Source organism: Pseudophryne corroboree, chromosome 6 (genome assembly GCF_028390025.1).
Source record: "Pseudophryne corroboree isolate aPseCor3 chromosome 6, aPseCor3.hap2, whole genome shotgun sequence".
NCBI lineage: Eukaryota > Metazoa > Chordata > Amphibia > Anura > Myobatrachidae > Pseudophryne > Pseudophryne corroboree.
In genome coordinates this window covers 565,211,171-565,235,665 of record NC_086449.1, presented here as the reverse complement: position 1 = coordinate 565,235,665, position 24,495 = coordinate 565,211,171, and the positions used below count along the sequence as shown (strand labels likewise).

The following is a 24,495-nucleotide window of genomic DNA, read 5'->3' as shown; positions in this document are numbered from 1 at the left end:
TAGAGAAATGGAACCTAGATGGTATTTGGTACCGGGGACACAGTACCTCCAACAAGTCTTTAGTTGGCTCTGCAGTAATGATGGATACCGGAACCACGTTTCTCACCACCCAGGATGTCAAGGCCTCAGTTATCCGCTTTGCAGTAGGATGACTGCTGTGATATTTAATCTTCCTCGCAAATGACTGTTGGACAGTCAATTGCTTGGTGGAAGTAGTAAAAGTGGTCTTACGACTTCCTCTCTGGGATGACCATCGACTCCCAGCAGCAACAACAGCAGCGCCAGCAGCAGTAGGCGTTACACGCAAGGATGCATCGGAGGAATCCCAGGCAGGAGAGGAATCGTCAGAATTGCCAGTGACATGGCCTGCAGGACTATTGGCATTCCTGGGGAAGGAGGAAATTGACACTGAGGGAGTTGGTGGGGTGGTTTGCGTGAGCTTGGTTACAAGAGGAAGGGATTTACTGGTCAGTGGAGTGCTTCCGCTGTCACCCAAAGTTTTTGAACTTGTCACTGACTTATTATGAATGCGCTGCAGGTGACGTATAAGGGAGGATGTTCCGAGGTGGTTAACGTCCTTACCCCTACTTATTACAGCTTGACAAAGGGAACACACGGCTTGACACCTGTTGTCCGCATTTCTGGTGAAATACCTCCACACCGAAGAGCTGATTTTTTTGGTATTTTCACCTGGCATGTCAACGGCCATATTCGTCCCACGGACAACAGGTGTCTCCCCGGGTGCCTGACTTAAACAAACCACCTCACCATCAGAATCCTCCTTGTCAATTTCCTCCCCAGCGCCAGCAACACCCATATCCTCCTCATCCTGGTGGACTTCAACACTGACATCTTCAATCTCACTATCAGGAACTGGACTGCGGGTGCTCCTTCCAGCACTTGCAGGGGGCGTGCAAATGGTGGAAGGCGCATGCTCTTCACATCCAGTGTTGGGAAGGTCAGGCATCGCAACCGACACAATTGGACTCTCCTTGTGGATTTGGGATTTCGAAGAACGCACAGTTCTTTGCTGTGCTTTTGCCAGCTTGAGTCGTTTCATTTTTCTAGCGAGAGGCTGAGTGCTTCCATCCTCATGTGAAGCTGAACCACTAGCCATGAACATAGGCCAGGGCCTCAGCCGTTCCTTGCCACTCCGTGTGGTAAATGGCATATTGGCAAGTTTACGCTTCTCCTCCGACAATTTTAGTTTAGGTTTTGGAGTCCTTTTTTTTCTGATATTTGGTGTTTTGGATTTGACATGCTCTGTACTATGACATTGGGCATCGGCCTTGGCAGACGACGTTGCTGGCATTTCATCGTCTCGGCCATGACTAGTGGCAGCAGCTTCAGCACGAGGTGGAAGTGGATCTTGATCTTTCCCTAATTTTGGAACCTCAACTTTTTTGTTCTCCATATTTTATAGGCAGAACTAAAAGGCACCTCAGGTAAACAATGGAGATGGATGGATTGGATACTAGTATACAATTATGGACGGACTGCCACGGTTAGGTGGTATAAAAAAACCACGGTTAGGTGGTATATATTATAATAATAATACAATTATGGATGGACGGACTGCCTGCCGACTGCCGACACAGAGGTAGCCACAGCCGTGATCTACCGCACTGTACACTGGTTGATAAAGAGATAGTAGTATACTCGTAACAACTAGTATGACACTATGACGACGGTATAAAGAAAGAAAAAAAAATACCACGGTTAGGTGGTATATATTATAATAATAATACAATTATGGATGGACGGACTGCCTGCCGACTGCCGACACAGAGGTAGCCACAGCCGTGAACTACCGCACTGTACACTGGTTGATAAAGAGATAGTAGTATACTCGTAACAACTAGTATGACACTATGACGACGGTATAAAGAATGAAAAAAAAACCACGGTTAGGTGGTATATATTATAATAATAATACAATTATGGATGGACGGACTGCCTGCCGACTGCCGACACAGAGGTAGCCACAGCCGTGAACTACCGCACTGTACACTGGTTGATAAAGAGATAGTAGTATACTCGTAACAACTAGTATGACACTATGACGACGGTATAAAGAATGAAAAAAAAACCACGGTTAGGTGGTATATATTATAATAATAATACAATTATGGATGGACGGACTGCCTGCCGACTGCCGACACAGAGGTAGCCACAGCCGTGAACTACCGCACTGTACACTGGTTGATAAAGAGATAGTAGTATACTCGTAACAACTAGTATGACACTATGACGACGGTATAAAGAATGAAAAAAAAACCACGGTTAGGTGGTATATATTATAATAATAATACAATTATGGATGGACGGACTGCCTGCCGACTGCCGACACAGAGGTAGCCACAGCCGTGAACTACCGCACTGTACACTGGTTGATAAAGAGATAGTAGTATACTCGTAACAACTAGTATGACACTATGACGACGGTATAAAGAATGAAAAAAAAACCACGGTTAGGTGGTATATATTATAATAATAATAATACAATTATGGATGGACGGACTGCCTGCCGACTGCCGACACAGAGGTAGCCACAGCCGTGAACTACCGCACTGTACACTGGTTGATAAAGAGATAGTAGTATACTCGTAACAACTAGTATGACACTATGACGACGGTATAAAGAATGAAAAAAAAACCACGGTTAGGTGGTATATATTATAATAATAATACAATTATGGATGGACGGACTGCCTGCCGACTGCCGACACAGAGGTAGCCACAGCCGTGAACTACCGCACTGTACACTGGTTGATAAAGAGATAGTAGTATACTCGTAACAACTAGTATGACACTATGACGACGGTATAAAGAAAGAAAAAAAAATACCACAGTTAGGTGGTATATATTATAATAATAATACAATTATGGATGGACGGACTGCCTGCCGACTGCCGACACAGAGGTAGCCACAGCCGTGAACTACCGCACTGTACACTGGTTGATAAAGAGATAGTAGTATACTCGTAACAACTAGTATGACACTATGACGACGGTATAAAGAATGAAAAAAAAACCACGGTTAGGTGGTATATATTATAATAATAATACAATTATGGATGGACGGACTGCCTGCCGACTGCCGACACAGAGGTAGCCACAGCCGTGAACTACCGCACTGTACACTGGTTGATAAAGAGATAGTAGTATACTCGTAACAACTAGTATGACACTATGACGACGGTATAAAGAATGAAAAAAAAACCACGGTTAGGTGGTATATATTATAATAATAATACAATTATGGATGGACGGACTGCCTGCCGACTGCCGACACAGAGGTAGCCACAGCCGTGAACTACCGCACTGTACACTGGTTGATAAAGAGATAGTAGTATACTCGTAACAACTAGTATGACACTATGACGGTATAAAGAATGAAAAAAAAACCACGGTTAGGTGGTATATATTATAATAATAATACAATTATGGATGGACGGACTGCCTGCCGACTGCCGACACAGAGGTAGCCACAGCCGTGAACTACCGCACTGTACACTGGTTGATAAAGAGATAGTAGTATACTCGTAACAACTAGTATGACACTATGACGACGGTATAAAGAAAGAAAAAAAAATACCACGGTTAGGTGGTATATATTGTAATACAATTATGGATGGACGGACTGCCTGCCGAGTTCCGACTGCCGACACAGAGGTAGCCACAGCCGTGAACTACCGCACTGTACTGTGTCTGCTGCTAATATAGACTGGTTGATAAAGAGATAGTATACAATACATACAACAATATACTACTATACTGGTGGTCAGGCACTGGTCACCACTAGTCACACTGGCAGTGGCACTCCTGCAGCAAAAGTGTGCACTGTTTAATTTTAAATTAATATAATATTATGTACTCCTGGGGGCTCCTGCTATAACAACCTGCAGTGCTCCCCAGTCTCCCCCACAATTATTATAAGCTTTGCCTTTTATACATTGATGTGCAGCACACTGGGCTGAGCTGAGTGCACACAGACTGAGTCACACTGTGTGACTGGCTGCTGCTGTGTATCGTTTTTTTTCAGGCAGAGAACGGATATAGCAGAGAACGGATATATTATATTAAAATAAATAAAAGTTAACTAACAACAACTGCACTGGTCACTGTGGTAAACTCTGTCTGACTCTGCACAATCTCTCTCTCTCTTCTAATCTAATTTCTAATGGAGAGGACGCCAGCCACGTCCTCTCCCTATCAATCTCAATGCACGTGTGAAAATGGCGGCGACGCGCGGCTCCTTATATAGAATCCGAGTCTCGCGAGAATCCGACAGCGTCATGATGACGTTCGGGCGCGCTCGGGTTAACCGAGCAAGGCGGGAGGATCCGAGTCTGCTCGGACCCGTGAAAAAAAACATGAAGTTCGTGCGGGTTCGGTTTCAGAGAAACCGAACCCGCTCATCTCTAGTCCAAATCACTGGAAGAAAATGACAAAGGGGGTAATTCCAAGTTGATCGCAGCAGGAAATTTTTTAGCAGTTGGGCAAAACCATGTGCACTGCAGTGGGGGACAGATATAACATGTGCAGAGAGAGATAGATTTGGGTGTGGTGAGTTCAATCTGCAATCTAAATTGCAGTGTAAAAATAAAGCAGCCAGTATTTACCCTGCACAGAAACAAAATAACCCACCCAAATCTAACTCTCTCTGCACATGTTATATCTGCCTCCCCTGCAGTGCACATGGTTTTGCCCAACTGCTACGAAAATATCCTGCTGCGATCAACTTGGAATTACCCCCAAAATCACTAGAATTAAAAGCCAGTATCACAGGAATTATTCGTTCTAATCAATGGTATTATTGGTCCAAATCACTGGAAGAAAATGACAAAATCACTAGAATTAAAAGCCAGTATCACAGGAATTATTTGTTCTAATCAATGGTATTATTGGTCCAAATCACTGGAAGAAAATGATAAAATCACTAGAATTAAAAGCCAGTATCACAGGAATTATATCAAATGGCAGACACTGAGCAGCACGATGCAGTACAAGACACTAAGCACTGACCAGTGACACTGAGCACTGATGATACTACTGAGCACTGATATTGAGCACTGATGATACTACTGAGAACTGACACTGAGCAGCACGATGCAGCACAAGACACTGTACTAGTATTAGTAATGTAGTATTACTGAGCACCACAAGACAATGAGCAGTGATACTGAGCACTGATGATACTACTGAGCACTGATACTGAGCACTGATGATACTACTGAGAACTGACACTGAGCAGCACGATTAGCACAAGACACTGCACTAGTATTAGTAATGTAGTATTACTGAGCACCACAAGACAATGAGCAGTGATACTGAGCACTAATGATACTACTGAGCACTGATACTGAGCAGCACAAGACACTGTAATAGTAATGTAGTATTACTGAGCACCACGATGCAGCACAAGACAATGAGCAGTGATACTGAGCACTGATGATACTACTGAGAACTGACACTGAGCAGCACGATTCAGCACAAGACACTGTACTAGTATTAGTAATGTAGTATTACTGAGCACCACAAGACAATGAGCAGTGATACTGAGCACTGATGATACTACTGAGCACTGATACTGAGCACTGATGATACTACTGAGAACTGACACTGAGCAGCACGATTAGCACAAGACACTGTACTAGTATTAGTAATGTAGTATTACTGAGCACCACAAGACAATGAGCAGTGATACTGAGCACTGATGATACTACTGAGCACTGATACTGAGCAGCACAAGACACTGTACTAGTAATAGTAATGTAGTATTACTGAGCACCACGATGCAGCACAAGACAATGAGCACTGATACTGAGCACTGATGATACTACTGAGAACTGACACTGAGCAGCACGATTCAGCACAAGACACTGTACTAGTATTAGTAATGTAGTATTACTGAGCACCACAAGACAATGAGCAGTGATACTGAGCACTGATGATACTACTGAGCACTGATACTGAGCACTGATGATACTACTGAGAACTGACACTGAGCAGCACGATTAGCACAAGACACTGTACTAGTATTAGTAATGTAGTATTACTGAGCACCACAAGACAATGGCCCTCATTCCGAGTTGTTCGCTCGCAAGCGGATTGTAGCAGATTTGCTCATGCTAAGCCGCCGCCTACTGGGAGTGAATCTTAGCATCTTAAAATTGCGAACGATGTATTCGCAATATTGCGATTACACACCTCGTAGCAGTTTCTGAGTAGCTCCAGACTTACTCGGCATCTGCGATCAGTTCAGTGCTTGTCGTTCCTGGTTTGACGTCACAAACACACCCAGCGTTCGCCCAGACACTCCTCCGTTTCTCCGGCCACTCCTGCGTTTTTTCCGGAAACGGTAGCGTTTTTTCCCACACGCCCATAAAACGGCCTGTTTCCGCCCAGTAACACCCATTTCCTGTCAATCACATTACGATCTCCAGAACGATGAAAAAGCCGTGAGTAAAATTCCTAAGTGCATAGCAAATTTACTTGGCGCAGTCGCAGTGCGGACATTGCGCATGCGCATTAAGCGGAAAATCGCTGCGATGCGAAGATTTTTACCGAGCGAACAACTCGGAATGACCCCCAATGAGCAGTGATACTGAGCACTGATGATACTACTGAGCACTGATACTGAGCAGCACAAGACACTGTACTAGTATTAGTAATGTAGTATTACTGAGCACCACGATGCAGCACAAGACAATGAGCAGTGATACTGAGCACTGATGATACTACTGAGAACTGACACTGAGCAGCACGATTAGCACAAGACACTGTACAAGTATTAGTAATGTAGTATTACTGAGCACCACAAGACAATGAGCAGTGATACTGAGCACTGATGATACTACTGAGCACTGATACTGAGCACTGATGATACTACTGAGAACTGACACTGAGCAGCACGATTAGCACAAGACACTGTACTAGTATTAGTAATGTAGTATTACTGAGCATCACAAGACAATGAGCAGTGATACTGTGCGCTGATGATGCTACTGAGCTCTGATACTGAGCAGCACAATGCAGCACAAGACACTGTACTAGTATTAGTAATGTAGTATTACTGAGCACCACGATGCAGCACAAGACAATGAGCAGTGATACTGAGCACTGATGATACTACTGAGAACTGACACTGAGCAGCATGATGCAGCACAAGACACTGTACTAGTATTAGTGAGCAGCACAAAAGCACTCTAGAATTGTCACCCCCCCCCCCCCCCAGATACCACTGTGACTGGAATGATGATGACCGATGCACAGTCACAGGACACTACTACCACAGCACCCTACAGCAGCAAGATGCAGCACAAGAGAGACACTGTACTAGTATTACTGAGCAGCAATAAGCACTGATACTGAGAACTGACACTGAGAGAACATAGCCACGTCCTCTCTGTACCCTCTACAATGCCCGAGTGAAAATGGCGGCGACGCGCGGCTCTTTATATGGAATCCGAATCTCGCGAGAATCCAACAGCGGGATGATGATGTTTTGCCTCGTTCGGGTTTTCCGAGTCCGGCGGGAACAACCGAGCCAGGCTCGGACCCGTGTTTGACACATGGAGCTCGGGGGGGTTCAGTTCTCGGCGAACCGAACCCACTCATCTCTAGTCGTTTGTATTCTAGATGATAGAGAAGCTTCAATAAATAAGATATAGATAACAATATTGAAGTTGGCAGTTGACAAATATTAATTTTTTTGAAATAAATTTTATTGGATTTTTCACATTAATACACCAAAACATGGTAAACAAATCAGAAAATAAAGTTGACACATTCATAATACATTGTGTTGAAGACAGTATTGTTTAGGTGAAGAGAGAGGGACAAATGTACCAGACAGAATTAGCAGTATCACTCTTCAGGTTGCACATTGTGCAGTTGTGATTGTCAGCTTTGTATCATGAGGAGGATAAACTAAACAAACCACATCCCTCACGTCAACCCAAGCTAAACACATCCTAATCAACGTTGTAGTCTTCAAAACGGTAACAAATATAGTTTATTCAACAAAATAATAAAGTAGAACAGGGGGTTCAAGGGAGGGGAGAGGGGAAAGGGAGGATGGATATCATTTCCTTGTCCAACATCATTTAATAAAAGGGAATATGGCAGTCCCATTACTGTATCACTTTACTGATTTAATATCTAGTCAGATAGCCATTTATTGTCTTTAATATTGAAGAAAATATAGAGGTGGGTAAAGGGGGGTTAGCGCCTCTTCTGCAGAACATCCCATTCCGAATATTATTGGATCTACTCAATAGAGGTGCAAATTTGGTTTTGTATCGCCTCTGTTCTCCTCATTTCTATTCTGTTTTTAATTCATGTGCCTTAATATTTTTAGGAAATATTTAAAAGTATAAAGTATTAATATTTAAAAGTAGAAAGTACACTAACTACGCATTTACCAAAACACACCTATACTATTTTCAGTATTTTGGGTTGATGCCATGCATATTGTCTAAACCAGTTTCCTCACATAGGATACAATTTACTGGAGACTAGATGCTCTGATCTATTCTTCTTGGCACCTCCCACTTGATATGGAGAAACTATTTGATGACATCATTTTTATTTTGATACTGACTTTCATTGCTAAAGATGCTCACAGTTGTTGCCCCCCCCCCCCCCCCATGCCAGTTTACCAAATAGGCAGAGTAGGCACCGGCCTATAGACCCCGCTCCTTTTAGGGGCCCTGCAACAATGGCTCAAAATAATATTAATTTGATCTTGAAAGAAAATTCCAATCAGGCTTTCTTAAATTGTTTCCAAAATATAGAAAAAATTATTCATCTAGAATTTAAAACTTTACATTAAAGACTCTATAGAGAAAATACTGCCCGCAGAGGCGCCCGCTGAGGTTCTGTTACCAGCGGGCGCTGGCACCTTCCCCTCGGCAGCAGTCGGAGCTCACACCTGAGTTCCGGCTTCCGGCTGTGTGTGGCTGTGTGGCGCTATGGGAGAGACGTAGATCCGAGGAGCTGGCGGCCAGGCAGAGGTCAGCGGTCCGGAAGCAGGAGCGGGGCTGGTGAGTATTGTGGGGGGGGGTTTTGTGTGTAACTAGGGGGCAGCTTCTACTGGGGACATCTATACTGGGGCATAACTACTGGGGGCAACTGTACTGGGGACAGCTTCTACTAGGGGGCAGCTTCTACTGGGGGCATCTGTACTGGGGCATAACTACAGGGGGCAATTGTACTGGGGGCAGCTTCTACTAGGGGGCAGCTTCTACTGGGGGCATCTGTACTGGGGGCAGCTTCTACTAGGGGCATCTATACTGAGGCATAACTACAGAGGGCAACTGTACTAGGGGCAGCTTTTACAGGAGGCATCTGTACTGGGGGGCATGTGTTCTGGGATCATAACTACAGGGGGCATAACTACAGGAGGGATCTCTGCTGGGGGCATCTCTACTAGAGGCATAACTACAGGGGGCATAACTATGGGGGCATTACTACTGGGGCCAATATTACACAGGGCATTACCACTGGGGGTACATCTACTGGGTGCACTACTAATGAGGGCATTGCATAGGGGGCACTTAATAAGGGGCATCACTCCTGGGGACATAAGGGGCACTACTACTGGGGGCACTGTATAAGGGGCACCAATACTATGGGCTTTAAATGAGGGGAACTACAACTGTTGTCACTACCACTACAGTGGGCATTGCATAAGGGGCACTAATACTGAGGGCATTGTATAAGGGGTGCTGGTCATGTTGGGTGACCACGCCCCTTTCTGTTTTGAGACCACACCGCTTTTTTGCGACACGCACCTACGGCACGCACAATGCCTTTAGAACTGGGGGGGGGGGGCGCTTTAAGCACTGGCATTATCCCTCCGCTTCTCCTGGTTCACATAAATATTACACAGAGCTGTATCCTTCCGCCTCTCCCTTCTCACATACAGATTACACAGAGCTCTATCCCTCTTCCTCTCCCTACTCACTGACACAACTGCTGGTATCTGGATTCATATACATTTCAGGCGCTTCTCCTCTTGCAACTGAATGGGTGGAAATGGGCTGCATGTGTATGCAGACAATGGGCCAAATGTAATAAGCTTTAAAAAGTGATAAAATGGAGAGTGATAAAGTACCAGCCAATCAGCTCCTATCTGCCATGTCATAGGCCCTGTTTGAAAAATGACAATTAGAAGCTGGTTGGCTGGTAGTTTATAACTCTCCACTTTATCACTTTTCAAGGCTTAGTACATCTGGCACATAGTATGTGCACTGGCAGTGAGTTGTTGGCTATGTAGAGTTGTGTGGAAGCATAAATATGCCTGTTTACAGAATTATGTTTTCCACCAAGTATAGAAGTATAGGGCTAGTGCAGATGAGCACTGATACTAATGATGCTGGCTATGAAACCAAACATACAAATAGGGAAGTCAGTACACAGATATGTGTACAACTCTACATACCAGAGAATATAAACATTTAGCGTCTGATTCTGAGTAGGGAGCAAAGCATAAAAGAGCAAGTTATTGTGCACCTTGGGTGCACTGTGGGTGGGACAGATGTAACGTGTAAAAATAAATCTGTCCAGCCAGGGGTGCATTTAGAGATGACGAAGCCCATTTGCAGGCTCTGACTGGGCACCCTCCTCTCTAACCAGCAGCGCTGCAGCTCTGGGCACTAGGGTTACTAGGGGGCCCTAGTGCTGTCCTAGAGTCTAGAGCGCATGCGCAGATCTCTGGAAAAATGGTTTACCTGCCTTTAAGTCACCTGAAATAGTGACTCCTATATCCCTTTCCTCCTCAGTAGTTTCCAGTATAGTGCCATTAATACTATATTTAGCCATTGGATTTTTGAGACCCAAGTGCATAATTTAGCAATTTTTTGGCATTAAACTATAATTACCAAGACCATTCCTCTAGTCTACCTAGATCCTCAGTCATTTGTTTTACCCCTCCTGGTGTGTCTACCGGGTGGTCTTCAGTATGCCGAATGTCGGGATCCCGGCGCACAGTATACCGGCGCCGGGATCCCGACACCCGGCATTCCGACAGCTATTCTCCCTCGTGGGGGTCCACGACCCCCCTGGAGGGAGAATAAATAGCGTGGCGCGCGTAGCACACCGCCGTGCCCAGCGCAGCGTGGCGAGCGCAGCGTGGCGAGCGCAGCGAGCCCACAAGGGGCTCCTTTGCACTCGCCAGACTGTCGGTATGCCGGCGGTCGGGCTCCCGGTGCCGGTATGCTGGCCGCCGGCATACCATACTACACCCGTATATATACAAAACAAGGCGCTTGTGATATTTTGCAACAGTTGTTAAAGCCAAGAGTTGCCTAAGGAATAAGTGCAATACCTGTAAAGAAAAAAGGGGGTTAGTAAAAAATGTTTGCAGCCCTTTTGGAGAAATTGTAGTCCTTTTGTGTATAAACGGGTTCCGATATTTGCCACAAGAAGATGGAAAATGTCCCAGACCTATCTATCCCTAAACTACCCACCTTGTAGTTGCTGGCGGTGGGGTCGTGGGCTGCTGCTCCGTGCGGCTTGGTTCCCTTGCTTAGTAGCGCCGCTCTCTCCTGCCGCATCTCCTGTGTGGCGTGCTGCGCTCCGTGACGGCTCAGGGTCCGGCTTTGGTGACGGCTTTTTTCGGTGTACTCGAACTGAACAGAGTGCACCTAGGACTTGCGTTCTGTATAACAGTGCTTCCAACGCGTTTCGGGCTCCAGGCCCTTTATCGAGGATGGTACTGGTTTAGCCAACTTCCTTTTGGAAGTTGGCTAAACCAGTGCCATCCTCGATAAAGGGCCTGGAGCCTGGAGCCCGAAACGCGTTGGAAGCACTGAAGAGACAGGGGCCTTACCATGAAGTGGGAGAATGTGTGCTTAGAAAGTGCAATACTGGTTCTATTATGTTTTCCTAACCACTTATCTTATTTATATGATTTAAATATGTTTGATACAGTCTTAAAGTGTTAAATATCAATACTTTATTCCATACAGAATCCAGTGTATACAAAGACCAATGTTTACATGGGTTTACTATGGTATGCCGGCGGTCGGGCTCCCGGCGACCAGCATACCGGCGCCGGGAGCCCGACCGCCGGCTTATCGACAGTGTGGCGAACGCAAATGAGCCCTTTGTGGGCTCGCTGCGCTCGTCACGCTACGGGCACGGTGGCGCGCTACGTGCGCCACGCTATTTTATTCTCCCTCCAGGGGGGTCGCGGACCCCCACGAGGGAGAATAAGTGTCGGTATGCCGGCTGTCGGGATCCCGGCGCCGGTATACTGTGCGCCGGGATCCCGTCAGTCGGCATACTGAAGACCACCCATTTACATTAATGTCCAGAGTCGTTACTAGGTTCTTCTACCACTCCCCCTGCACTTGCTCCAATATTTCAGAGAGTGGGAGATTGTAGACTGCATTTGGAAACACCCCTCTAGAAATCCTGCGTTTGCCACTGAGGTGAGGGGGGGGGGGGGGGGGGGGGGAACGCTTACTTCACCCAGCGGTGAAGTGAGCGATCTAACTAGATTTGGTGATAGCAATGTGCGGCTATCGCTGTGGGGCATACACACGAGAGATGCTTAGAATTTAAGCACGCATCGCTACGTGTGTGCCTCCCTTTAGTATCCAGTCCCATGCCTTCAAGCTTCAAGTTCATTTAACCGTGTGCGATGTGGGACAGTGTCAAAAGCTTTACTAAGTCTAGATAAACTATATCTATCCACCCCCCCCCCCCTTCCTTATCTATTACTTTAGTCACCCAGCCGAAAACTCAGTGAGATTTGTTTGACATAATTCTGTTAATGGTGTTACCAGCCCCCCGTTTAAACTCTTTCAGAATCCTTGGATGTATCCCATCTGTCCCCATTGATTCATCCACTTTCAGTTTTGAGAGTTCTCATAGGACTTTCTCCTCTGTAAATGTACTTGTTTCTACCTCATTTTTCTGTATATACAGTACCTATAACTAGTGATGAGCGGGTTCGGTTCCTCGGGATCCGAACCCCCCCCCCCGAACTTCACCCATTTTACACGGTTCCGAGACAGCCTCGGATCTTCCCGCCTTGCTCGGTTAACCCGAGCGCGCCCGAACGTCATCATCCCGCTGTCGGATTCTCACGAGATTCCTATTCTATATAAGGAGCCGCGCGTCGCCGCCATTTTCACTCGTGCTTTGGAGATGAAAGCGAGAGGACGTGGCTGCGTTCTCTCAGTTTCTGTGTTCAGTGTGCTGCAAATATCTGTGCTCAGTGTGCTGCAAATATCTGTGCTCAGTGTGCTTGCAAATATCTGTGCTCAGTGTGCTGAAAATATCTACGTTCTCTGCCTGAAAAACGCTCCATATCTGTGCTGCATTGTAGTATATAGTAGGAGGATAGTGCAGAATGTTGCTGTGACCACCAGTATATATATATATAGCAGTACGGTACAGTAGTCCACTGCTCTACCTCTGTGTCGTCAAGTATACTATGCATCCATACCTGTGCTGCATTTTAGTTGTGCGCAGTATATAGTAGGAGGGGACAGTGCAGAATGTTGCTGTGACCACAAGTATATATATAGCAATACGGTACAGTAGTCCACTGCTCTACCTCTGTGTCGTCAAGTATACTATGCATCCATACCTGTGCAGCATTTTAGTTGTGCGCAGTATATAGTAGGAGGGGACAGTGCAGAATGTTGCTGTGACCACCAGTATATATATAGCAGTACGGTACAGTAGTCCACTGCTCTACCTCTGTGTCATCAAGTGTACTATGCATCCATACCTGTGCTGCATTTTAGTTGTGCGCAGTATATAGTAGGAGGGGACAGTGCAGAATGTTGCTGTGACCACCAGTATATATATAGCAGTACGGTACAGTAGTCCACTGCTCTACCTCTGTGTCGTCAAGTATACTATGCATCCATACCTGTGCTGCATTTTAGTTGTGCGCAGTATATAGTAGGAGGGGACAGTGCAGAATGTTGCTGTGACCACCAGTATATATATAGCAGTATGGTACAGTAGTCCACTGCTCTACCTCTGTGTCGTCAAGTATACTATGCATCCATACCTGTGCAGCATTTTAGTTGTGCGCAGTATATAGTAGGAGGTGACAGTGCAGAATGTTGCTGTGACCACCAGTATATATATAGCAGTACGGTACAGTAGTCCATTGCTCTACCTCTGTGTCATCAAGTATACTACAAAAGTTCAGTAAAATGACCCAAAAATCAAAATTAAAAGCGTCTGATGAGAAGCGTAAACTTGCCAATATGCCATTTACGACACGGAGTGGCAAGGAACGGCTGAGGCCCTGGCCTATGTTCATGGCTAGTGGTTCAGATTCACATGAGGATGGAAGCACTCATCTTCTCGCTAGAAAACTGCAGTGCCACTCCTAGATGGGCCAGGTGTTTGTGTCGGCCACTTGGGTCACTTAGCTTAGTCACACAGCTACCTCATTGCACCTCTTTTTTTCTTTGCATCATGTGCTGTTTGGGGAATATTTTTTAAATCTGCCATCCTGTCTGACACTGCAGTGCCACTCCTAGATGAGCCAGGTGTTTGTGTCGGCCACTTGGGTCGCTTAGCTTAGTCACACAGCTACCTCATTGCACCTCTTTTTTTCTTTGCATCATGTGCTGTTTGGGGACTATTTTTTAAAACTGGCATCCTGTCTGACACTGCAGTGCCACTCCTAGATGGGCCAGGTGTTTGTGTCGGCCACTTGGGTCGCTTAGCTTAGTCACACAGCTACCTCATTGCACCTCTTTTTTTCTTTGCATCATGTGCTGTTTGGGGACTATTTTTTAAATCTGCCATCCTGTCTGACACTGCAGTGCCACTCCTAGATGGGCCAGGTGTTTGTGTCGGCCACTTGGGTCGCTTAGCTTAGTCACACAGCTACCTCATTGCACCTCTTTTTTTCTTTGCATCATGTGCTGTTTGGGGACCATTTTTTAAATCTGCCATACTGTCTGACACTGCAGTGCCACTCCTAGATGGGCTAGGTGTTTGTGTCGGCCACTTAGGTTGCTTAGCTTAGTCACACAGCTACCTCATTGCACCTCTTTTTTTCTTTGCATCATGTGCTGCTTGGGGACTATTTTTTAAATCTGCCATCCTGTCTGACACTGCAGTGCCACTCCTAGATGGGCCAGGTGTTTGTGTCGGCCACTTGGGTTGCTTAGCTTAGCCATCCAGCGACCTTGGTGCTAATTTTAGGACTAAAAATAATATTGTGAGGTGTGAGGTGTTCAGAATAGACTGGAAATGAGTGGAAATTATGGTTATTGAGGTTAATAATACTATAGGATCAAAATGACCCCCACATTTTTTTGATTTAAGCTGTTTTTGAGGGGGTTTTGAAAAAAAACACCCGAATCCGACAAAAAATTTTCAGGGAGGTTTTGCCAAAACGTGTCCGAATCCAAAACACGGCTGCGGAACCGAATCCAAAACCAAAACACAAAACCCGAAAAATTTCCGGTGCACATCACTACCTATAACCAGTGTCAGACTGGGGCATGAAGGGCAGTGATAGGTGGCCCATACTTATAGGTGTAGTCAGCCTACAAAGGGGGTGTGGCCAGCCTTCACAGAGGCTTGAAATACACAATTGTCTTGTGCAGTGTAATGCAACATATCTACCATGTATAATACAAGTGCACAGTTTCCTCCTTAGAGCAGGAGGTGGGCCCTCAGGCAGTGGGGCCCACCACTGGTTTCCCCTGTACCCCTGTGGGCCAGTCCGACCCTGCCTACAACTTAACTATGGCCCCTTCCCCTCTCTTTCAGTAGTGAATACTGAGCAAAAATAATTAAGATGATCTGCTATTACATTGTCTCCCTCAACAAGACTCCCACTGTCTGTCTTTAATCTTATTATTCTGCCTTTTGTTTTTTTTTACTTTCACTTATATACCTAAAAAAAAGTTTTGCCCCCTTTTCCCACTGACTGTGCCATATTTTTCTACAGTTTATGCCTTTGCACATCTGATTACCCTCTGGCTAGCCGGGGTATACTGTTTGTAGAGCTCTCAGGCTATGGAGCCATTCAGAACAACACCTAGCCACAGCCTCCCCAAATTTCTTTAAGTGCATACACAATGAGGAGCAATGAGCTTATGTTTCAATGAAGGCTGACACTATAAGCATGAGGGACATTAAACCACAAGGGGCTTGAGTATTGCCACTTTTATAATGTACTGGTGGTTTCTCCATTAAAGTAGTCAGCTTAGTTTTAACACCAATAGTAGTTTAGTGTGGAGAAGTGTTGGTGTTAATAGCAGTGTGGTGCAGAATATCTGCCTCTTTGTTCCGCCTTCCCACCATCCCACTCCTTTTTTGTGTATGGTTTGTGCCTGTGTGAGTAGCAAGAATGGTAGTTTGTTAAGTTTTAGGCTTAGTGGGTACACTCTCCTTGCATTTGGGTATGTCGCAAACCTTTTGTCTTGGATGGGAAATGATTACCCCATCTTAACGGGTGAGTTGTGGAATAAAGAGATGAACACCAATGTTTGGTTCTGTATGTGTGACCGGACTTTAGAGCTACCACCATTTCAAAATTTAAATTGAAAACATTATTTGTCAGTAATAAATATGACAATAAATTGAAATGCCAGCACTTATCTGTTTTCTTTATTCTTAGTGGTTAAGTCTCATTTGTTCATGTATATATCATTTTATTTTGCCATAGGTGGTGGCATCACTCCCAGAAGCTTCTGAGTTTCATAAATGGATAGAGGTAAGTGCTATATATATTGTTGTGATAAGTCTGGGATTTATACCAAAAGTTTTAAGAATAGGGACTCACAGCTTAAACTGAATTAATCCATAGGGGTATATTTACTAAGGTCCCGATTTTGACCGATTTGGTGTTTTTTATTCAAAGTGTCATCTCGGGAATTTACTAACCTCAAATCTCGGCAGTGATGAGGGCATTAATATTTTTTTGGTAGTTAAAGAAAAGAAATACGAATGAATACACCATCGGTCAAACACGGCTGTTTAGGTATACAACTCGGTAATTTACTAAAAATTCTAAATCACAAACACTGCCGCCAATAGCCAAACACTGCCGTGAAAAAATACAAATCGTAAATAAAACCAGTTTTAAAACAGACCTGCTTTTTTTTTACCGTGTTCTGATAGTCATGCACGGATCCATGAGATCCGTGCATGTTTATCAGTGGGAAGGGGTGGGAAAGTGTTAAAAATCTGAAATTTTTTTTGCGTGGGGTCCCCCCTCCTAAGCAAAACCAGACTCAGGCCCTTTGAGCCGGTCCTGGTTGAAAAAATATGGGGGGAAAATTGACCGGGGTTCCCCCATATTTAAACAACCAGCACGGGCTCTGTGCCTGGTCCTGGTGCAAAAAATACGGGGGACAAAAAGCGTAGGGGTCCCCCATATTTTTTGAACCAGCACCGGGCTCCACTAGTCAGAGAGATAATGCCACAGCCGGGGGACACTTTTATCTTGGTCCCTGCGGCCCTGGCATTAAATCACTAACTAGTCACCCCTGGCCGGGGTACCCTGGAGGAGTGGAAACCCTTAAATCAAGGGGTCCCCCCCTCCAGCCACCCAAGGGCAAGGGGTGAAGCCCGAGGCTGTCCCCCCCATCCAAGGGCGGCGGATGGGGGGCTGATAGCCAAGTGTAAAAATAAAGAATATTGTATTTTGTAGTAGAACTACAAGTCCCAGCAAGCCTCCCCCGCAAGCTGGTACTTGGAGAACCACAAGTACCAGCATGCGGGGGAAGAAACGGGCCCGCTGGTACCTGTAGTTCTACTGCAAAAAAAATACCCAAATAAAAACAGTACACACACACCGTGATAGTAAAACTTTATTACATACATGCATACCGACACACACATACTTACCTATGTTGACACGAAGCAGTCGGTCCCCTTCTCCAAGTAGAATCCACGGGTTACCTGTCAATAAAATTATACTCACAAGTATAATTGCCGCCAAACACTGCTGTGAAAAAATGAGTCCCTGCTTATCCTTCTGGGCACTTTTTAAGTTGAACTGGCCTGTTAGGAGTTGCAGAGGGGAGGAGCTTAGTCTTAAAGTTACAGGTTTTAGTTTATGTGCCAGCTCTTTGGTAGCCATCCTCAATCCCATTGTCCAGTGCCCCCTAGCCTGTTTAAGAGAAAGGGATTCAATGGTAAGTGACCAGAAATCCTCTTATTTCTGAGTTTCGAATTATTTTTAAACATGTAAATTTGCTAGAAAAGTAAAAACAAGAAATAAAAACAATAATTCCAGAGGAGAGCAACACATGTATATAGGAGAAATGAATGTATATCAACCCATAATTGTAATGTAGTTAACTAGGCTGACCATATTATCCCTTTAACCTGGGACACTCATGAATTACACAGGTTCTGTGGCTGTCTGACTACAAGCCTGCATTTCACCTGGTTTTAAGCAGCCAATGCACCTGTGTAATTCATGTGTGTCCCAGGTTAAAGGGATAATATGGTCAGCCTAAGTTAACTTCAAATTGGATTTGTTTCCTATGGAAAGTGGAAACTATTATCTACTAAATAATTTAATGAAGTGACTTGTTTCTGTCCCTTTGACAATACTCCTTTGCTTGCACCGCTGAATATAATATTTCTACACACTGTTCAACTTCTGTTTCAAAACGTCAAATCTTACACTGTCCTCTGACAATGAGTGAAGTCAGCATGCCTTCTCTTTCTTTTATAAATCGGGCTAGATGGAAAATGACATAACAAACAACACGTGCTGCAGTCAGTCACACATTGTGACTTTCTTTGATGTTTCTTTTACAGGATCCAGACATAAAATTCTTGATTTCCCAATCTCCAAATATGACTGTGCTAGTCCCCACTCAACGAGCATTTGAGATTATGAACACGCTGGACAAGACATACTGGATGAGAAAAGAGAATGTGCCAACATTGCTAAAGTAAACCTTAAGTCACACCACTCTCTTTTTTTATTTTTTATTCTAGTTGCATTATACATACAGTATGTATTTCTTATGATTCCTAAAATGCAAATCGTGCTTTGTCTGCAGTGCAGGCAGAGAGAAAGGTGCTGTACAAAACTGGCCACTGTACTACGTTATGTACAACGTTATGGTAAATAGGAACTGTAAAGCACCATTGTTTTGCAACACAAATAGATGAGTGCAAACTAAGCAAAATAACAAGCTGTGTGGTACCAAAACTAACTAGCACAAAACAAGTATATATTCCATATGCTTAGGTTAAACATAGCAATAAAACTCACATGTTAAAATTGTACTGTACGAGAGGTTTTGTACAAGAGGTTTAGTGAGCGAGTGGGCAGGCCTGAGATGTAAAGTAGTGGGGGCCAGAGTTGGACTGGCCCACAGGAGAAACCCCCAGTGGGCCCCACTGACTAGGAGCCCACCTTCTCTTCTATACCTCATACTGCACAGGACTATGATTTATTTTCTACAGTGAAGTGGCATCATTATTCTTGTACATTATAATGCATGCACTAGCAGTATTTATATTTACTAATATATATATATATATATATATATATATATATATCAAGGGGCCCAGCCTATGCACTCTCTAATGGTTGGCTAAACCAATGTGGCTGTTCTTCATGCCCCAGCCCAGCACTGGTGGGGGCCCTGCTCTTGAGAATTTACAGTCTACTAGAAGCCTTGTCACCTTGTTCTTCGTGGATTGAAGAGCAGAAGGCAGGAGATGGGAACATATCTGCAGGGATCCACCATTTTTTACCACAAAAGAAGCCCCTATAGAAGCCTATTGGGTATTGCTGATTTTACCAAGCTCCAGAATGCTTGGCACCAGGAGCTAACACCATCGGAAGATGGCATTAGCCATTGCAGCCTACAGGCTACAGATCGCAACAAGTACTGGGAGAGGTATCCGTAGGATCCATCCCTGGCACTAACTACTCGCGCATGCATAGTCAGCAGACCCCACAGTAGTAAAGCGCCCTTGGGAAGTGACAGTAAAGTGATTGCTACTGAAGTGGGCAGACCCTTTTGCAGCTCTGTGACTGTACAGATACCCCTACAGTAAGTCAATGCACACAGATAATACTCCGATCCAGTTATCACCACTGCAAGACCTGAGGTCTGTAAAACCTGCTTATATTTGCAAAGCAAATTTCTACAACAGAAAGGTGCAGAACAGTAGAGTGTGATCTCACAAAGGTGGGGAAGAACCTTCTGTGCTCCGCTGCTGTTTCATTGTAAATAAACCCCAATGTCAAACAACTTTTTGAAACAGTTACAAAACTACAAACAATTTATTAAAGTTTATATTTTGATTGTACTCAAGAAGGATTTGGTTTAGTATTCACATTTAAATAATGAGTTCACTACATAGATTTACAGAATTTATGGAATGATATGTGATATGTATGATTAAGGTTATTTGGTGTAATGTATATAGATATAACTTTCTTAATACAAACAATAGGACTTATGTGCCTTAGTAGATTCAGTAAGTATAATATTCAAAGCTATATCCAACATAAACTATTCCTTAACAATATCCATTAATTTTCAAACTAAATAAAAATATTTATGTTTCTTAAATGTTAAGACTTCAGCTTCTTTGAGAATATGTTGAATTGATCACAGTTTCATTTCTTTATCTTTGCTTCCAGGAATCATATATTGTCGGGTGTCTACAGATATGATGACATAAAGAACTTGTCTTCAACTGACATGTTGGCCACCTCTCTTAAAAGTAGTTTTCTGCATCTTTCTAAAGAAAATGGGGTAAGTTTCATTGTGATAAGTGTATAGTGATAAGGCAAAGTCCAGGCAACTGATTTCAGGTGGTGGTCAGGGTCCTGAGGATCCGATGAGGGGAATGCTGATGGATCCCCAAGGTGAGTATGAGGGTTTGGATCAGGGTTAGGGTTAGCCTGCGGGGGCTAAGGGAGGATAGGGTTAGGATGCAGGGGGTTGGTTAGGGATAGGCTGTGGAGGAGGGGGGCATGGTAAGTGTTAGGTTGCTGGAGGGGATGGTTAGGGTTGGCTGCTCGAGGGCATTGTTAGGGTTAGGCTGTGAAATACTTACCCAGAAGCCATCGGCATTCTCAGCGTTGGGATTCCGCTGTTTGTAATTCCAACTGTCTGGACTTTCTACCCAACCTGATTTCAGACATGTATCACAATCACTAGTATGGTGTACGCCTTTCACACTGAACCTCTGACCCAGGATATTGCTGGGGCAAGCCGGGTCAAGCAAGGTCCTGTATCATCGGTGTGAAAGACCGAACCCGGGTTGTGTGTCTGCTACCTCAGGGCCATCCTATCATATAGGCCTATAATTTTAGGGGCCTTTAAGCATGGGCGGGCTGGTGCTTCCAGAGCTTCTTTTGGGAAGTTATTGGGAATTCTGTCCAGTTGCCCTGATTGTGAATTAAACACAATCAGAGTGACCAGGTAGCATTCTCTAGCCTGCAGCCAGGTACTTTTTAGGGGGCATGGCCTGAACACAGGAGGCGTGGCCATGCACCAATAGAAAAAAATACAGAAAATTTGTATTTTAAGCGCCTCTCTGGCTACACTGCAGCCCATCACACAGCAGCATGGGCTGGGCTGAGGAGAAGAGCTGCAATTGCTGCTGCCGGGTAAGGTGGAGGGGGGGACCTGGGCACCTCCGTCAGACTTGGGCCCTGGTCATTTTTACCCTCCCACCCCCAATCTCTGCCCCACAGCCTGCAGCCAGACAGTGAATGTATGGAAGCATGTGGAGAGCAGGCGTGGGACCGCAGGAGGGGTATGTAAAGATTTTTTTTATGTATTCCTGTGAATAGGTGGGTAGGGGCCCCAGTGTGTTGCTTTGCCCACGGCCTACAAATGATGTTAAGACAGTCAGATCGCCACCAGGCTTAATCTCGAGACCGACTTGGGTAGGCTTCAGTTTGAAAGGGTGTTCCCAGGTAATCTAACCTGGATTATGTATAATGGAGCTCCATGAGCTCCTTTTAACATATCCCAGGAACACCTCTTTCACACCGCTTGTTACGACTGGAGAATCTTCTTTCCGAGCAGACCCCTGTACACCCCAGGTTAAGACTCATAGAACTCACCAGCAGGTCTTCTAGCCTATAATAGCCCATTTTTCCACAAGGCGTGGTGTGCTTACCGGTACTGGGATGCCACCAGTACTTATGCCACTGGTGGTAGTCCGAGCTTAACCCTGAGTGACCTGAATCAATGCCGATAGGAAGGAGGACCCAAAAGAGTAGAGAAGTAGCACAAATATAAGTATAAGAGAAAGAGAATAACCCTACGGTGCCAGGGAAAATCGGAAGAGCCAAAGATATAAAGACAGGAGAGTCCCAGACAGAGACAAGGCTGGTGAAATAAGAGCTACAGTGTTTAGGGAGAAAGAGCACATTAAACACCTAGGACTCTAAACCTACAGGTGGAGCTACAGGTATCGGGGTACGAAAGAGATACAGGATGAATTGAACACAGAGGAGACACGTAACCACACAGGAAACAGATGGGGTAAAATAATGCAAAACGACAGATGATAAACGTGACAGATTATGCAGCTGACACGGAGCTGGACACAGGAACTCTGCAGTGGACTACAGTATAGTAGGTAACCAGGCGAGGTATCCACTGGCTAGAATTAATACCAAGAGACAAGGGCTCCCGCTGCAGCCAGGAACTGTGACCAGTACTGAATGACAGGCAGGCTAAGAATATAAAGGAGATGAACCAATTACAAACTTCATGCAGCCAGGCCTCCTTAAGTAAATAAACCTGTGCAGCTGAGCATGTCCCCACTCCCTCTATGATTACCTTCCATACTCTCACCCTAGGCGACAACAGGAAGCTGCTGGGCGATAGCTCTTCGGCGTCCCGGTTGCCCAGCAACGACCGGGACGCGGGGGGGGGGGGGGGGGGGGCGAGCCGGCGGCCCATTACAGAAGCAAGCTGTTGGCTCATAACACCGCTGCTGTAACCCTGGTCATGACCGGGTTCACGGACCTGGATCAAATATCCCATGTTGACCTTTTCACACTGACACAGAACCTGGGTTACGCCAGGTCATTAGAAACATAGAAACAGAGAATTTGATGGCAGATAAGAACCACTTGGCCCATCTAGTCTGCCTCTTTTTTACCATATTTTTACCTCAAACCTTTTTTTATCCTTCTTTCTTTGTTAGGATATCCTTATGTCTATCCCATGCATGTTTAAATTACTCTACTGTCTTAGCCTCTACCACCTCTGATGGGAGGCTATTCCCCTTGTCCACTACCTTTTCTGTGAAGTATGTTTTTCCTCAAATTTCCCCTGAACCTCCCCCCCTCCAGTCTCAGTGCATGTCCTCGTGTTCTAATACTTCTCTTCATTTGAAGAATGTTTCCCTCCTAGACTTTGTTAAAACCCTTGATATATTTGAAAGTTTCTATCATGTCCCCCCTTTCCCTTCTCTGCTCCAAACTATACATATTGAGATTTCTTAGTCTTTCTGGGTATGTTTTGTGATGTAGGCCATGCAGCAGTTTAGTTGCCCTTCTTTGTACAGTCTCTAATGTATTAATATCCTTTTGAAGATATGACCTCCAGAATTGAACACAGTATTCTAGATGAGGCCGTACCAATGACCTATACAGTGGCATTATTACTTCTTTCTTTCTGCTGCTGATTCCTCTCCCAACCAATCATCCTTGCCTCAGTGTGAACACAGATGCAACTGTGTTCAGTATCCCAAGTCACTGTCAGGTTATAGTTGGTGTGTAGGTGGGAAATGGGTATAGGTCTCAGGCACTGAGCAAGGTGTGTAAGATGAGAGTCCATTAAAGCCTATAAATAGTACCCCAAGGTACGTCCTTAATTGATGTATGTTAGTGTACATTTTCTGATTATGGGGCCAATTCAGTAAGGTTAGCAAATTCTGCTAATCAGCAGAATTTGCTAACCATTAGCACGCATGCTGACCGGCGCCTCCCCCCCTGCTTCAAGCAGAAATTGTGAACAGAAATTAAGGATGACTCCTGCTTAGCTGCGGCCGCAGGAGTCCCGGCGCCATTTTTGTTGTTGCAGCGGCTGCGTGTGACGTCACACAGCCGCTGCGGCCGCACCCCCGACACGCCCCCGTTTGCGCGTACCAGCCCACCATTTGGGCTGGCACGCTCCCGCAATGCTCCGTTTCCACCCAGAAAACAGAGTGTTGCCGCCCCGCGACCGTCTCTGCCTGATTGACAGAAATTGCGGGCGCATGCGCAGTAGGGCCTGCTGCGCATGCGACCGCGGCCCCTCAGCAAAAATTCCATACGAATCGCTACTTGCGATTCATACTGAATTTGACCCTATATTTACTGTTATGATTCTCTTCACATCAGAGATGTGCGGTGGGGTGAGGCAGGTGAGGCAGAGCCTTTCCTGTCATACTTACGTTTGTACCAAAGATATGAAAAATACAAAGAATATGTGTGAAATATCTTCTTTGCATTATTCTAATCATTTTTATAGCCAAAACTCTGAAGTAAAAAGTCTATGG

At 45.0% G+C, this 24,495-nt stretch overlaps 1 protein-coding gene across 2 annotated transcripts in view; it reads left to right on the top strand.

Annotated features, from left to right (window-relative positions):
- STAB2 (stabilin 2) overlaps positions 1–24,495 on the top strand; it is a 285,642-nt gene that overhangs the window by 102,997 nt on the left and 158,150 nt on the right. For both annotated transcript variants that reach the window (XM_063927783.1, XM_063927784.1), the window contains 3 exons: positions 16,670–16,717; positions 18,778–18,914; positions 20,627–20,741. In XM_063927783.1, the coding sequence (XP_063783853.1) occupies positions 16,670–16,717; positions 18,778–18,914; positions 20,627–20,741 (300 nt within the window). The remainder of the gene's footprint in view (positions 1–16,669; positions 16,718–18,777; positions 18,915–20,626; positions 20,742–24,495) is intronic.